At 44.4% G+C, this 17,608-nt stretch overlaps 2 protein-coding genes across 2 annotated transcripts in view; both read right to left on the bottom strand.

The window, feature by feature from the left end:
• Positions 1 to 4,947, bottom strand: part of LOC306749183 (collagen alpha-1(XIV) chain-like) — a gene marked incomplete at its 5' end in the record, with an annotated part of 129,888 nt that extends 124,941 nt beyond the window's left edge. Inside the window, one exon of the mRNA XM_079232444.1 lies at positions 4,866 to 4,947. Within this exon, the coding sequence (XP_079088570.1) occupies positions 4,866 to 4,947 (82 nt within the window). The remainder of the gene's footprint in view (positions 1 to 4,865) is intronic.
• A 10,521-nt stretch (positions 4,948 to 15,468) lies between these two features.
• LOC306748738 (DEP domain-containing mTOR-interacting protein-like) overlaps positions 15,469 to 17,608 on the bottom strand; it is a gene marked incomplete at both ends in the record, with an annotated part of 3,266 nt that continues 1,126 nt past the window's right edge. Inside the window, 4 exons of the mRNA XM_079231950.1 lie at positions 15,469 to 15,597; positions 16,381 to 16,485; positions 16,645 to 16,715; positions 17,353 to 17,532. Coding sequence (XP_079088076.1) covers positions 15,469 to 15,597; positions 16,381 to 16,485; positions 16,645 to 16,715; positions 17,353 to 17,532 — 485 coding nt within the window. The remainder of the gene's footprint in view (positions 15,598 to 16,380; positions 16,486 to 16,644; positions 16,716 to 17,352; positions 17,533 to 17,608) is intronic.

Raw genomic sequence — 17,608 nt, 5'->3', positions numbered from 1 at the left:
TGTGTGTGTGTGTGTGTGTGTGTGTGTGTGCATGAATTATGTATGTGAGTCCGCGACCGGAGGAAACTGTACTGTGGAGCATGCACATCAAAACACATGAAGCTTTGCTGGATATATATTAATATATATATATATATATATATATATATATATATATATATATATATATATATATATATATATATATATATATATATATATATAAATATATATATATATATATATATTAGTTTTGTTCCTGCCGGTTCCTTTGCAGCACCACACACACACACACACACACACACACACACACACACACACACACACACACACACACACACACACACACACTCATTCACAGAAACCCATGGCTCGTCTCCGTGACATTGTACTGACCGGAGACTTCTTTCTCATCTATTGTTTCGTTGGGGTTTGTGCCGCGAGTCAGAAGGCGCAAAAGTTTGGAGCATATTTTGAATTATTAGTGAAAGTAGAAGAATCCAGAGGACATTTTTAGGTAATGGGCTGAGTTATGGAAAACAATTTAAAAAACTCTCGTTTGCGGGTGAGGAAGCGTTGAAGGGAGTGGAAGAGGATAAAGGAACGACCTCAGAGTCACTTCTCCTCCATGAAAGACCCGTAATGCGACACATCAAAGGGGCGTGGTCACGTTGCATCTCCCATACACACAACGTGTGTCGCTTTAGGACACACAAACATGGAGGCCGCTGTTCCTGACCAGCAAACTGGAGGTCAAGGAGGTCAAGCTGCTGGTGTGGGAGGTCAAAAGGTATTTTCTGCTTCATCTCAAAATGTCTTATTAAATATCGCCACCTTTCTAAAATAATGGCCTAAGTCAAAAGACAATGTGACTCAGGTAATTTTACAAGCTTTTCAAGATGGCATTTCGAAGCTAGCATTTAAGCTAGCAATTTAGTTAGCATTTTTGCGAACATATTTGTCAATGAAGATCTCACTGGAACACAATATTAGTAATCACAATTGCCTGTTGTGCACCACTATTACATTTGGTCAAGTTTTTTGTGTTTTCTAAAAAACCTGAAAAAATGATTATTTTAGGAAGGTGAGGATATGTAAAGGATTTGTAAAAACAACTATTTAGTTTCTGTTTCACCCGCTGACAGCTCCTGCTTCCCTGCTCTAGACTCCCAGCCTGGAGACGTGACCTAGAAAGAGGTCGGCTTGACATTTGACCGCATTCCTTCCTGCCGGTTCCCCTTCAGGTGCAGAAACCTGCTGCACATCAACGGCCTCCATTACTTCTGCAGGCGGGAGAAACTGGAGAAACTGGAGACTTGTGACCTTTCAGGACGGGCGTGGCGAGGAAAGACATGGAGTTATTAACTGACGAGCTCTAAGAGCTCAGCTCTGCATGTTACGGCTCTCAGGAAAAGTCATCCTCCATTCAAAGCTGAGGTCTCTCTCTCTCTCTCTCTCTCTCTCTCACTCTCACACTCTCTCTCACACACTCTCTCTATCACTCACACACTATCTAACACTCTATCTCTCACACACTCTCACTCTCTCTATATCTTACACACACTCTCTCTCACACACTCTCTCTCACTCTCTCTCTCTCTCTCTCTCTCTCTCTCTCTCTCCATCTCCCCCTTTAGACGCTCTCCAAGCGGGCCGTAACTCCCCTGCTGCTCTCGGGTCACCGGTGCAGCCGGGGCTCTGAGGCGTCTCACAGGAGGAATGCTTTCTCTCTGAAACCCTGGACTACATGTAGTCCTCATGGTGAGCTGGACTGGGACCAGTCCAGCTCACCATGAGGACTACATGGTGAGCTGGACTGGGACCAGCCGGGTTTCAGACCGACCGGGAAACATTTAGTGGAGGCAAACATATTCTAACTTAGAAAATAAGTAAATATTGGGTGCTTTTGTTCCTTTTCTTAGGTTTAGGTTTTTGAGTGTTGTTGGGACAAAACAAGCAGACATCACCTCGACCAATAGGAAATGATAATGAGCATCAATCCAATAAAACAATAATTGGCAGATTTATCAATAGTTAAAGTGACGGCAAAAGTCTGTGGTTGGAGCAAAAAGACCCACAGGACTTCATAAACATACACAATAGGTTTCAGATTCAGGCAGCAGCTTATACGTTATCATGTCATTGAAATTATGGCTGTGCAAAAGTTATTTTATGTTCAAAGCTTCTATCGAATGGCTCAAAAGAAATAACTCCCTTTCTGTGCGGCGAGCAGAAGGGCAAACAGTTTTTTTAACACAAAAAAATATTTTTTTAAAGGCTTATACTTTTGGACGACTTTCTGGGGTTATTAATAATGTTTTGGATCCTACGATAATAATAATAATACTAATAATATTACTAAAGGCTGATCTTTATCTGCAACGCGCCAGAAATACTGGCTTCAAAAAAACACAATGAATGGAAATACTCAGCGTTCGAACGTCAACGTTACGAAACTCATGAAACTATGATGTCATTACGTATCTGCGCCCGGCTGTCTGCCAATGGGATTGCAGGACTCCAGTGTCTCTGGGCAGCAGACGAACGGCGACCCGTCGGTCTCTGAAAGACCTCTGATCTGGTATTATGGGATGGCCCGGGGCCAGCCCAGCCCGTCAGCACGTTCTGGGCTCTGCAGGTTTAGCCTTGTTCACGATCAGCGCTGCCAACAACCTTTTTTGGGTGCAGCATAAAAGTGCCCGACTGCTCACAGCAAAACATTCTTGTACAACATGCATCACTTAACACATTGAGATTGAAGACTGATAGAAAAACAACATCTCAGATCCATAATCACGTCGTCCGTAATGAAGGAAATCGCAGTCGGCGCTGCGCCTTTAAGACCCCGACTATCAATCTTCATTCGACTCGACAAAAGGAGGACGGGGCGGATCGGGGTGATAACGTTGATCTCTGTTAATGAGGTGATGAGCGGGGTGACGTGTTAATTACTGAAGGAGGTAAACAAGCTAAATGCGGTGGCAGGCGGTGTCGGGACGGGGCGAGGCGGACAGGAGGAAACACGAACACATGAAGAGCTTTTATCTTCAGACACAGGAAGTAACACACAACGCTGGGTAGCAACAGAAGTATAGGAGAAATGTGAAGACAAATAATTGGGGACTAGTGGGTTATTAGGATGCTCTTTGAACACTTCCATTAATAAATAAAGTTTAATCACAGAGTTGTGTCAGTAAAAGTCGTTTTCTCGTTAGGATTTCGGCATCGAGGCTTTTCCCTTTGAGACGAACACATGAGGGTAAATAAACATTAAAGTGTTCATTTAAATAAAAACAGATATAGCTCCGCATGAGAGTCAAGTGCCTTGGGAGCAAAAGCTGCTCATCAAAATTGCTCCAGAAGTTGAGAATAAAACTCAATCAATGAAGTGAGAGCAGAGGATGATGCATCTACACAGCAGGGCCACCGTGAGGCGTTCAGGGTCAGCAAGGAGCTCATAGCACATCATAGGGGGGTAATAACTGGCCCCGTTTGGCCCCATTGTAGAAACAGACACTTCATGTTTTTCGTAAATTAAGTTGTTCATAGATCTGAATGTCCATTTACTCTAAAATAACCTGAACCTGTTGGACAGAAACCAGGTGAAGACAAAGAAAACCCTGCAAAGCAACATGGTGGGAAACCCTAAGCACCAAATGAAAACCATAGGAAACCCTAAGCACCAAATGAAAACCATAGGAAACCCAAAGCACTATCATGGGACCATAGGAAACCCTAAGCACTGTAATGGGACCATAGAAAACCCTAAGCACTGTAATGGGACCATAGGAAACCCTAAGCACTGTAATGGGACCATAGGAAACCCTAAGCACTGTAATGGGACCATAGGAAACCCAAAGCACTATAATGGGATCATAGGAAACCCTAAGCACTGTAATGGGACCATAGGAAACCCTAAGCACTATAATGGGACCATAGGAAACCCTAAGCACTACAATGGGACCATAGGAAACCCTAAGCACTGTAATGGGACCATAGGAAACCCTAAGCACTATCATGGGACCATAGGAAACCCTAAGCACTATCATGGGACCATAGGAAACCCTAAGCACTGTAATGGGACCATAGGAAACCCTAAGCACTATCATGGGACCATAGGAAACCCTAAGCACTATCATGGGACCATAGGAAACCCTAAGCACTGTAATGGGACCATAGGAAACCCTAAGCACTATCATGGGACCATAGGAAACCCTAAGCACTATCATGGGAACCCTAAGTGCTTTAATGGGAACCATTGGAAACCCTGCTGAGCACTATAATGAGAACCCTTGGAAACCCAGTTTGGCTCTGTGGGAGAAAGCCTTGTTTTGAGTCGAAGGCCCTCATTGACCTTCTATCTTCAACTACACAACAGCTGGCCCTGTAGTCTCTGTAGGTTCTGTAGGCCTTGTAGTCTCTGTAGGTTCTGTAGGCCTTGTAGTCTCTGTAGGTTCTGTAGGCCTTGTAGTCTCTGTAGGTTCTGTAGGCCCTGTAGTCTCTGTAGGTTCTGTAGGCCCTGTAGGTTCTGTAGGCCTTGTAGTCTCTGTAGGTTCTGTAGGCCTTGTAGGCCCTGCCCTACCCGGCCCCGTAGGCCCTGTATGTTCTGTAGGCCCTGTAGTCCCTGTAGGCCCTGTAGGCCCTGTAGTCTCTGTATGTTCTGTAGGCCTTGTAGGTTATGTAGGCCCTGTAGTCTCTGTAGGTTCTGTAGTCTCTGTAGGTTCTGTAGGCCTTGTAGTCTCTGTAGGTTCTGTAGGCCTTGTTGGCCCTGTAGTCCCTGTAGGCCCTGCCCTACCCGGCCCTGAGCGTCTGTAATCTAAACCCTTCTGGGCCTTGTTGACCCCGCTGGCCCTCGAGAGGAAAAGCAGGCGAGTGGAGGTACTTACCTTGACCCCTCACTGGCTGAGGAAACAAGGAGACGAGGACGAAGCCCAGCAGGCCGAGGCTCAGTCTGACGGAGAACTGCATCCTGGAAGCAGCAGATGGGGGGACAAGATACACCTGGAGGAGAGGGAGGAGGGAGTAGGGAGGAGGGAGGAGGCAGGAAGGAGGTAGGAGGGCGAAGGAGGGAGAGAGGGAGGAAGGAGGGAGGAAGGAGGAGGACGAGGGAGGGAAGATGAGGGAGGAGGCAGGATGGAGGAGGCAGGAGGCATGAAGGAGGAAGGAGGGAAGAAGGAGGTAGAAGGGCGAAGGAGGGAGAGAGGGAGGAAGGAGGATGACGAGGGAGGGAAGATGAGGGAGGGAGGAAGGAGGAGGGAGGAGGGAGGATGGAGGAGGCAGGAGGCATGAAGGAGGAAGGAGGGAGGAAGGAGGTAGGAGGGCGAAGGAGGGAGGAGGGAAAGATGAGGGGGGGGGGGGAGGAAGGAGGGAGGGAAGATGAGGGAGGAAGGAGGTAGGAAGGAGGGAGGAAGGAGGGAGGAAGGAGGAGGACGAGGGAGGGAAGATGAGGGAGGAGGGAGGAGAGAGGAAGGAGGAAGGAGGAGGGGGAGGAAGAGGAGACGAGACAAGGAAAGTCAGAGCAAAGAAGAGGAAGGTGACGAGATGGAAAAAGGGAACGTGTGAGGGAGGTGAAGGAGATAAAGGGAGGAAAGAGAGAGAGAGAAAGAATTTAAACAGTTTTCTTCTTCACAGAAGTTTAAGTCACGTGTCACGACACCAAAAAAATAATTAGTTTTTCACTGCTGTAAATATATATATATATATATATATATATATATATATATATATATATATATATATATATATATATATATATATATATATATAACAATTAAATTAACTTAAAAGCAATATACAGGTAATGGATTTATAAAAATGTAAAAATAAATAAATAGGTGAATGGAAATATGAACTGACTTTGGCCTCCACCCCTCCATGATGTACAGACTTGTTCACTTACATCACACACACACACACACACACACACACACACACACACACACACACACACACACGCACACACACACACACACACACACACACACACACACACACACACACACACACACACACACACACACCCTCAGCCCTTTGCTTTACAGTTTTATATTATTGGATATTAAGCTGCAGACATAAACTTCCTCTCCTTGTTTTCTTTGCAGAACTCAACATCCCATAATAAACACACGTCACACGCTTTGAATAAACTATTTGTGGATAAACGTGAAGCCTCTGAAGCTTTTTAACGGGAGCAGATCAAAGGCACCGCCGTCACGCTGCACGCGGAGAGGGGACTCGAACCCAACGCACGCGACCACCAGCGTCCACAGCGCGGGAGATTAAGACAAACGGAACATTTTGGGGTTTTTTCTTCATGTTTGGTCTCAAAAAATACATATTTAGAAATATGTGTTTTGTTTGCAGCCAACGTTTAATTCCAGGAGATTTTAGCAAGAAACAGATTCAGGATCAGAGGAAATAAATCACCACAACATCATGAACAGTCTCTGCAGAGGGTTCACGCGCACACACCTGTTTTATGAGTATTATGGGATGGCTGAAGAGCATCGCTGCACCTCCACCTGGCCGGTCTCACTTTAAAGGTGCACGAGCACACATCGGTTTAAACACCTGCGCACGTGATCACACAGATCACATCCCTGATGAAGCACTTTGGGTTATTGCGCAATAAAAGCAGCCGGAAGTTGCTGTTTTCCTTCTTTCCTCCTAATTGAGAGGAGCTCAGGTGAGCTCAGAGGAAACAAGGGTGCGCAGATCATGCAGGCTGATTTTAATCTCTATATATATATATTGATGTATTTAGACATCAATAAACGTGTGTATGTGTGTGTATGCGCGTGCATGAGAGAGTAGAGAGCCGCCGTACCTTCTTGTCTCCTCGCGCTCCTCCGGACAGAAGCTCTCCGGTCCTGAAGCCACTCTGATGCTCTGCTCAGCTCCCGCTGCCCGAGCACCGGCACGCAAGCTGGCGCGAATGACGCACCGCACTTCCGGTCCGGAGTTTCAGAATAAAGCCATGCGAACGACTCCCGTTTTATTCAAATACTACGTGGAACCCCTGAACCTTTGTTACTTTAATGCTTCAATACCTGAGTCTGTTCTTGTCATGCTACTTTTATACTTCTACTCCACGTTCACAACTTTTATTTATTCAATCTGTAAATGTATCGGACCGCTTTAGTACTTAATTCCTTCACAAATTCAGGTTGTTGCATTAAAAAAACACAAAGAGCTTAAAAAATATGATTAAAATAAATAAATAGAAGTACAGCTGAAACAATCAATCAAACAATAAATTGATCTATTGGCAGAAACGTAGTTCAAAATGACCTCAGCTCAACCAACTCCAACATTTAAATCCTACATGAGTAAAAAAAAAAAAATCTGATGATGTTATATATAATAGTTTAATAGTCACAGGGGACATTTATTTGCATGTTCTGCATTTAAGTATCAGGCACATGTAATTAGATTTAAAGTAAAACACTCATAATTATGTTTTATACTTACATACTTTTACTTAAAGTGGAAACCTCAAAGATTTCCCTTTAAATAAATGTCTCTTCACTATCTATGCCAAAGAGGCTAAAAATAAAATAATATATTATGAAATATGATGTGTACCACAGTGCTGGTTGAGCATATGGCCCACTGATGAAAGTACTGCAATATGTATTTATATATATTTGCAGTATTGTGATCTGTGATGACAAAAAAACTGTATTACAATTTTTCATCCATCGTTTACAAACAAAACAAATGAAACTATGATCACAATTTACAACACTCCTATTGTAGATTATTTACTGTTTTATTACTGTTTTACCGTTTATTTATAGTGTTTTTTTATTTTGTTTTTCTATATGTCTCTTGTGTGCACTTTACCCGTCTGCTGCATTAATCCTGCAATTTCCCCACTGCAGGACTAATAAAGGAATATCTTATTTCATCTTAATTTGGGAAACTTGAAGCTCATAAAAATAAAAGTTCTACTTTTTCTGACAGTAAACTATATAACGATGTGTGTACTAGTCTTTTTACTGAAAGTACAATATCCAAATACTTCCAGATAGACAACTATGGATCTTTGTGAGGTCACACCTTTGTGCACAAACGGATTAAATCGACAGTATGAACGCTTTGCTTCTCCTCTTTTATTTTGAAGGCAGGGCCTCCTCACTTCCGGCGGCTGTGCCGCCAGCTTCCCGCGCTGGAGCCTGGTTGAGACTTGCAGCGGGCGGACGGGGTGTTTCCCGCCTCGCTCGGCGCCGCCTGCAGCGCCTCATTCCTGTCGGCAGAAAGAAACGTGTCGGGCGGCCGCGCGCAGCTGGAGCGCGTGTCTGCGGGGCCGCGACCCCCCGGGCGGCCAGCGGTTCGAATCCCGCAGGGCGGCTTTTAATACGCCGCTCGCACCACTGGGCAGGTGTTGGGAAACATATGAATGTATAGCCATGGAAACATTCATCACGTTTTCTTTCCCTCAAGTGCATTGCTGGGTTTCACACAAAGTCACTTTATTGTTTATTGTTATGTAAATATTCCTAAAATCAGACCAGAAAAAAGCTTTTTTTTGTGTGTTTCCTGTTTCCAAAAGTCAAACTTTGGTCACTTCTTCTCGGTGACGTGAACACAAACGCGTTCACTATAGTTTGTGTTTCTATTCTTTGTTTCGGCAGCAGAAACGTTGTGTCCATGGGAGCTCAGCTGCTGCTGCAGCCTGACGGCAGCAGGAAGGAAGGACTCTGAAGATAATTAATGAAATTAAATAAAATAGAGAATCACACATTGTGATCGTGATTGAGAGTAATGATGCTGCGTGTGTGTGTGCGCGCGCGCGTGTGTGTGTGTGTGTGTGTGTGTGTGTGTGTGTGTGTGTGTGTGAATAAGAAGCCTGAATGTAGACGAGGCGATGGCAGCCTGAGATCTCACTCTAATCCTGACGATGGATGAAATATAAATAGAATAAATACATACATGTTTTGGGGTTCAATAAAACAACTATAATAACAATAATAGTTTAAAAAAAGCATGAAATAAAAACCAGATTAATAAAATAAACTGGTCACGTCTTCTTTCAGACTCGTGGAAAGAAAACATCCTCAAACACATTAAGATGTTTATTTCACTATTTTTACCATGTTACCATTACATAATGCCTCATTTGCATATTTAAACATCACACTTCATAAAACTTGTAACACAATAAATCCTCCTCTTAGTGTCAGTGATGAAGTGGTGAAGTTTCATGGGCTTCCGGAGCATTTTCTCTTCATATGAGAGATCAATAATCCATCGACGGCTTATCATATGTTCCATTACAATGTGAAAAGATGTGTGATACTGGTTTCTATCACCATTATACTGGTTTCTGATGGTTTCAATGCCCCAAAAAGGCCACTTCAATAATGACAAAAACACAAATAAACAATGAAAACAAAGTGCTTTGATTGACACAAATAAAATATTTCTGCCAAAGGAAGAAGTGAAAATTCATTTGGTAAGATGTCTTGAAATAAGATGTCACATTTAGGGGTTTTTCAAGATAAAAAGAAGTTTATTTGAGTTTGGTGTCTTTAAATATAAATAATGGCTCATATTTATGCTAAAATGAATGGAAGCAAAGCCTGGAGCTTCTCTGCCTTCGTCTTCCTCCATGAATGTGTCTCTACAAGCTCACATGGAAATTATTCTCAAATCCTCTGGAAATCACAGGAATGCTGTTTTACTAGAGGAGGAGGGACTGGTGAAGAGAGATTAGGTCTGGTTTAGGTCTCTAGGTCTGGTTTAGGTCTGGTTGAGGGGTCTGGGTCTGGTTTAGGGTCTGGTTTAGGTCTCTATATCTGGTTTAGGGGTCTGGGTCTGGTTTAGGGTCTGGTTTAGGGTCTGGTTTAAATCTCTAGGTCTGGTTTAGGGGTCTAGTTTAGGTCTTTAGGTCTGGTTTAGGGGTGTGGGTCTGGTTTAGGTGTCAGGGTCTGGTTTAGGGTCTGGTTTAGGTCTCTAGGTCTAGTTTAGGGTCTGGTTTAGGTCTCTAGGTCTGGTTTAGGGGTCTAGTTTAGGTCTCTAGGTATGGTTTAGGGGTCTAGTTTAGGTCTCTAGGTATGGTTTAGGGGTCTGGTTTAGGTGTCTGGGTCTGGTTTAGGGTCTGGTTTAGGGGTCTAGTTTAGGTCTCTAGGTATGGTTTAGGGGTCTGGTTTAGGTCTCTAGGTCTGGTTTAGGGTCTGGTTTAGGGTCTGGTTTAGGGTCTGGTTTAGGGGTCTAGTTTAGGTCTCTAGGTCTGGGTCTGGTTTAGGGTCTGGTTTAGGGTCTCTGGGTCTGGTTTAGGTTTGGTTTAGGTCTCTAGGTCTGGTTTAGGGTCTGGTTTAGGGGACTAGGTCTGGTTTAGGTCTGGTTTAGGTCTGGTTTAGGTTTTGAGGTCTGGTTCAGGTGGTTAAGTTGTTAACTGCCAAAGGGCTTATTTATGAGACAACGGGCTACAGAAAGGGAAAAGACCCCATCACCACCTCTCCAACAGAGGAGCAAGACCCACAGACGTGTAGTTCAGCCTCTCTTTGTAGTGTTGTGTCTCTTTGTAGTCACGTTGTCTCTTTGTAGTCACGTTGTGTCTCTTTGTAGTCACGTTGTGTGTCTTTGTAGTCACATTGTGTGTCTTTGTAGTCACGTTGTGTCTCTTTGTAGTCACGTTGTGTGTCTTTGTAGTCACGTTGTGTCTCTTTGTAGTCACGTTGTGTCTCTTTGTAGTCACGTTGTGTGTCTTTGTAGTCACATTGTGTGTCTTTGTAGTCACGTTGTGTCTCTTTGTAGTCACGTTGTGTGTCTTTGTAGTCACGTTGTGTCTCTTTGTAGTCACGTTGTGTCTCTTTGTAGTCACGTTGTGTGTCTTTGTAGTCACATTGTGTGTCTTTGTAGTCACGTTGTCTCTTTGTAGTCACGTTGTGTCTCTTTGTAGTCACGTTGTGTGTCTTTGTAGTCACGTTGTGTCTCTTTGTAGTCACGTTGTGTGTCTTTGTAGTCACGTTGTGTCTCTTTGTAGTCACGTTGTGTCTCTTTGTAGTCACGTTGTGTTTCTTTGTAGTCACGTTGTGTGTCTTTGTAGTCACGTTGTGTCTCTTTGTAGTCACGTTGTGTCTCTTTGTAGTCACGTTGTGTGTCTTTGTAGTCACGTTGTGTGTCTTTGTAGTCACGTTGTGTGTCTTTGTAGTCACGTTGTGTCTCTTTGTAGTCACGTTGTGTCTCTTTGTAGTCACGTTGTGTGTCTTTGTAGTCACGTTGTGTGTCTTTGTAGTCACGTTGTGTGTCTTTGTAGTCACGTTGTGTGTCTTTGTAGTCACGTTGTGTCTTTGTAGTCATTTCGTTTGCACCCCCGGGTGCAGCGTGACGTCCTCTCCTCCCCGTGACCCCTGCAGCCTCTCGTCCTTCAGCTCCAGCGGTTTATGTTCTTGAACCTTTCAAACTGACCCCACGACCTCCTGAACTCCGTCCTCTTCTTTTATGAACCGGCTAATAACCATCCATCACTGGGAGGATTCCCCGTGTTGACAACAGAGAATGTTGTAATGGCAGCCGTCGTATTTCTTCTCCGGGAAGCATTCAAAGATGTACACTGGTTTTAACAACATGTTTACGTTGAGGCGAAGGAGAAGGAAGCGTCTCTGTGTCCATTCATGACAAACCCTCTCTCTCTCTCTGCATCGCTTCCCTCCACCGCTCAACAACTTAAAGGATTGAAGTTGTGTGTTCAGCTCCTTTCTGCTGCCCTGCATGTTGGATCTGACCCAGGATCAGCAAACACACAACACTCCTTTACCGAGCTTCACCAGGGTTAGATCTCTTTTATTTATTTCTGCAAACTATAACTGAGTGTATCAGAATCATTTGAAAGAGGTTATAACTCTACACATGGGGCCTTCAAGCATTAAACCACTGACAGCTGACACCAGGCAGGAACTCTTCTGTCTTCATGGACACGAACATGTATGTGCGTGTGCTGCCACCACCTGGTGAAGCTGCAGACTGACAGGTTGAAACAAACCTGAGACGCTTCACTTGAATGAGGCTCAGCGCTGACGTCCGCTTCACCTGAGCCCTCACCTCACAGCTCAACCCGCTCACGACCTCATGCACGACCTCATGCACGACCTCATGCACGACCTCATGCACGACCTCATGCAGAACCTCATGCACGACCTCATGCACGACCTCATGCAGGACCTCATGCACGACCTCATGCACGACCTCATGCACGACCTCATGCAAGACCTCATGCACGACCTCATGCACGACCTCATGCACGACCTCATGCACGACCTCATGCACGACCTCACGCACAACCTTATGCACGACCTCATGCACGACCTCATGCACGACCTCATGCACGACCTCATGCATGACCTCATGCACGACCTCATGCACAACCTCACACACAACCTCACACACGACCTCATGCATGACCTCATGCACGACCTCACACATAACCTCACACACGACCTCATGCATGACCTCATGCACGACCTCATGCACGACCTCACACACAACCTCACGCACAACCTCACACAACTTCACACACAACCTCACGCACAACCTCACACACAACCTCACACACAACCTCACGCACAACCTCAAGCACAACCTCACACAACCTCACACACAACCTCACGCACAACCTCAAGCACAACCTCACACAACCTCACGCACAACCTCACACAACCTCACACACAACCTCACGCACAACCTCAAGCACAACCTCACACAACCTCAAGCACAACCTCACACAACCTCAGGCACAACCTCACACACGACCTGACGCATAACCTCAATCACAACCTCACACACAACCTCACACAACCTCACGCACAACCTCACACAACCTCACGCACAACCTCACACACAACCTCACACACAACCTCACACACAACCTCATACACAACCTCACACACAACCTCACACACAACCTCACACACAACCTCACACACAACCTCGTGACTCTTTTTATTTTCAGTGAATGAGGGATGTCCTGAATTGACAGAAGAGAACGATTTTAGTTTGTATATATTTTTATTTGGAGGAATGCAAAGTGAAATATTCTCACATTCAACATCAAACAGTTACAGGTGAGGAAATAAAAGAGGGAATGCAAAGCAAGGCATTTAAATGCATATCAAACGGTCATGCTTTAATAATTTAAATTAGAGTAGTGTGTGCAATATAAATATTCATAAGCCTCCAGCAGGCGTATTGTCTGCACGAGTGAGACCTGTTTTCATTGAAGGATATTTAGTTCCTTAATAAAATCCTCAGTGTTTTAAAACAATATCCAACCGTGATTCTACCGAGGGCTTCTATTAAAGATGAGAGACGTCTCTGTCATCTGGAGTCGTACAGAAAGATGAAGGAAAACAAAGCTCTTCACTTTCAGCTGTTGATCCTCGTCTTCACGCTCCTCACTTCCTTTCTGGGAATCAGACGCCGCAGGTTCACAGGATGGAAAAGCAAACACAGGGGGGGGGGGGGCTCCATGCAGTGTGTGTGTGTGTGTGTGTGTGTGTGTGTGTGTGTGTGTGTGTGTGTGTGTGTGTGTGTGAGGAGGAGGAACACGGGGGTGAAGAGTCCAACCCGCCTGAATGAAGGAACCACGGCCGCGTCAACAGCGTGATCTCTTTCTAGGACAACAGAGTGATCTCTTTCTAGGACAACAGAGTGATCTCTTTCAAGGACAACAGAGTGATCTCTTTCTAGGACAACAGAGTGATCTATTTCAAGGACAACATAGTGATCTCTTTCTAGGACAACAGAGTGATCTCTTTCAAGGATAACAGAGTGATCTCTTTCAAGGATAACAGAGTGATCTATTTCTGGTACAACAGAGTGATCTCTTTCTAGGACAACAGAGTGATCTATTTCAAGGACAACATAGTGATCTCTTTCAAGGATAACAGAGTGATCTATTTCTGGTACAACAGAGTGATCTCTTTCTAGGACAACAGAGTGATCTATTTCAAGGACAACATAGTGATCTCTTTCTAGGACAACAGAGTGATCTATTTCTAGGACAACAGAGTGATCTCTTTCTGGGACAACAGAGTGATTTCTTTCTAGGACAACAGAGTGATCTATTTCTAGGCCAACAGAGTGATCTCTTTCAAGTACAACAGAGTGATCTATTTCTAGGACAACAGAGTGATCTCTTTCAAGGACAACATAGTGATCTATTTCTAGGACAACAGAGTGATCTCTTTCTGGGAGAACAGAGTGATCTCTTTCTAGGACAACAGTGATCTCTTTCAAGGACAACAGAGTGATCTCTTTCTAGGACAACAGAGTGATCTCTTTCTAGGACAACAGAGTGATCTCTTTCAAGGACAACAGAGTGATCTATTTCTAGGACAACAGAGTGATCTCTTTCTGGGACAACAGAGTGATCTCTTTCTAGGACAACAGAGTGATCTCTTTCTGGGACAACAGAGTGATCTCTTTCTAGGACAACAGAGTGATCTCTTTCAAGGACAACAGAGTGATCTATTTCTAGGACAACAGAGTGATCTCTTTCTGGGACAACAGAGTGATCTCTTTCTAGGACAACAAAGTGATCTCTTTCTGGGACAACAGAGTGATCTCTTTCTAGGACAACAGAGTGATCTCTTTCTAGGACAACAGCGCGCTTCAAAAAACACCTTCAGATAAAATACATGACACATTTTCCTCTTTCTTTGAGATGAATTAGGATGACGAGGTCTTGTCCGGCCCGTGGCAGCTTTTCTGTCTAAAGCCGGGATCTATTTTTACCCCTCAAAAAGTTTACAAATGTCAAAATAAAGACAATTTAGAATGAATAGAAGGACAAAGAAAATAGTGCCTCCTTCAGGTACTCTGTAAAAAACACAACGTGACTAGAACCAACGTATCCATTCAAATCAATGGAGCTGGACGGTCAGATCGGCGGCCATTTCTTCTTTTTTAAGTGTACCGTTGCCATTAAAACCTAATTTTGCATCGAGGCCAAGCGGTGGAATTACAATTCCAGGTGCCATTGGAGCCCAAAAATACATTTTCCCATAGAATTACATTGAGAAAGAGCACAACAACGTCCAAGCCCATCAGCGAACACAGCCATGTGGATATTTTTGTCATTTACGGTAAAATCCTCTTTTAAAGAAAGTGGGTGTGAAACCAAGGAATGTTTCCATTAACCAACACGCAAAATCCTCTCAGACGTCCGGCGTTTAGCTCGGCACCGTGCTGCTCCCCGTGTTCGGACCCCAGCCTCTACATGTGTCGGGTAAAACAGCCCGAAAGCTTTTGGTAAATAACTGTCCTGCTGCTCAGCGTCTCCCGAGAGTCCGACTCCCAAGACTCTTCTTCACGGCGCTGAGCTCAAAGTCACGTCGTCAGCCAACCGATCTGAAGACAAAAGTCCCTCCGTCACGTAATTTACACCGAGATCATCACCTGTTTCCTCACACTGCAGTCCTTTGAAGAAAACCTCAGACGGTTTCGTGAAAGCCTTTTCCTCTCAGCTCTGTACCGTCCTGCCCCTCAGTGGCCGGCCTCCTCCATCACGCCCATCACCACCGTGCTGGGTCCCGTGAGGATCAGGTGGCTCACGGCCCGGTAGTCCAGGTCCAGGACGTTGAGCCCGTTGAGCGAAACCACGAACTGACAAACCTGCAGGCGAGGAAGAGGGCAAAGTGAGAGGAAGACGAGTGAAGGGAGAGAAGAGCCGACTCGCTTGTGTGAAGGAACTCTGTGGACGTTTCTGAACTATGAAGAACGTGAAAATGTCTCGGTTATAATAAATAAATACAAATACATAAATGTCACTGTCTATGGCTGAAGAAGGTATTGCGATATTTATATATTTGCAGTATCACTAACTGTGGCGACACTTCACGGGAAAAATGCTGTATTACATTTTTTTTATGAAACTGTGTCCACGATTCTGAATAAAACCAAATCAATAGAAATTCGAAATCCTCCAGGACTGAAATATTTTTGGATTGTTGCTTTAAGGTGAGAAAAAAACATTGTGGGTTGTGTTAAAATGAGAAAGTAACTCCCGTGAAACCGCCCTGAGCAGTGTTTGTTATAAAACTATTGGTTTCACTTGGGACAGGAACAGCGGTCTCCTGGGTGAAAGTCATACTTTTTTTGGAGCCATCTACCACACAATGTGTAATTTCTCCCGTTTAATATTCGTTATTATACCACCACGTCCGTGGTTGGTAGAACATACGATGCATTGCAAAGTATAAGAAATGTCACATTATAATCTGCAGTTCCTATACTGGCCACTAGATGTCACATCCACACAAACTATTGACATTAATGGGAAAACCACAACTTCTCTTAGCAAATTCAGCACATTTCTGTCCAAAAAAGAGAAAAAAGCATGGGGCCTTTTACGTCATTTCCCTCCTTTGTTCCAACTACATTTCCCACAATGCCTACCTTCATCCCAGCAGCAGCAGCCGGGCCGCTCGGCTCCACAGCCTGGATGTGACACGGCCGGTTTCCTCTCACCACGAAGCCCCAGCCCACAGCGTCGCCCACGATCTGCAGGCGCACAGAAGAAAACGACTGAAGATAAACAAATAGTTGTGAAACATATGGAAATAAAACATGAAGTTAAAGTTTCATGAGCTTCCTGGAGATGGTTGTTCTTCATGAAAAAGTTGTTTTTAACTGTTAAAAGATGATAAAAGGTCAACTTACTGTAAATGTCTTCTTGATGAAAGCTCCTCCTGGTCTCTGCAGCTCCTCTGTGCTCACCGGCCTCTTCAGGACTGAAACTCGGAAACAAAGACTTTTAATAATATATTATGGCAATATAAATGTATAAATATATATATATATATATATATATATATATATATATATATATATATATATATATAAATATATATATATGGTTGGTGGTTCTGGTAGCAGTAGAGACATGTCAATCACCTTGTAGCCCCGCCCTAAAGCGTCCCCTGCTTTATGGTCTGTTTGACTCTAAATTACCATAATTTACTAAATGAAGTAGAGTCATTTATACCAGAGGAGTCACCCCCTGGTGGTCAGGAGAGATAGTACAGCTTTAACACATGAAGCATATGCTTCTATACAACCAGAGGAGTCACTCCCTGGTGGTCAGGAGAGAGAATGCAGCTTTAACAAATGAAGCATATGCTTCTATACAACCAGAGGGGTCTCCCCCTGGTGGTCAGGAGAGAGAATTCAGCTTTACCACATGAAGCATAGACTTCTATACAACCAGAGGAGTCACCCCCTTGTGGGAAGGAGAGAGAATGCAGCTTTAACACATGATGGGTATACTTCTATACAACCAGAGGAGTTGCCCCTGGACATTAGAGAGAATGCAGCTATAAGGTGGCTTCACTTGGCAGAACCGGAGGTTACCGCCTGATTTTATTTTACCTGATTTGGGGTTGTAGAGCACCGGGGAGGAGGAAGAGGAGGAAGAGGAAGAGGAGGAGGAAGAGGAGTTGTTGGGCAGGCCGACTCCGCCCCTGCTGTAACTGCTGCCCTCACTGCAGCTCCTCATCCGGACTCCTCCCTGACCTCCGGCCACCTCCTTCGCCTCCTTAGAAGAAGCCACTGACGGAGGGAGAGGAAATCATTATGAGCGCTTTCTTTTTTCGTCAATAACCAGAATCCAGACTGACCCAGTTTT

The sequence above is a fragment of the Taurulus bubalis genome (assembly GCF_910589615.1).
Source record: "Taurulus bubalis genome assembly, chromosome: 16".
NCBI classification, from domain to species: domain Eukaryota; kingdom Metazoa; phylum Chordata; class Actinopteri; order Perciformes; family Cottidae; genus Taurulus; species Taurulus bubalis.
Note: the sequence above shows the minus strand (reverse complement) of the source record. Positions and strands in the feature narration are given on the sequence as shown.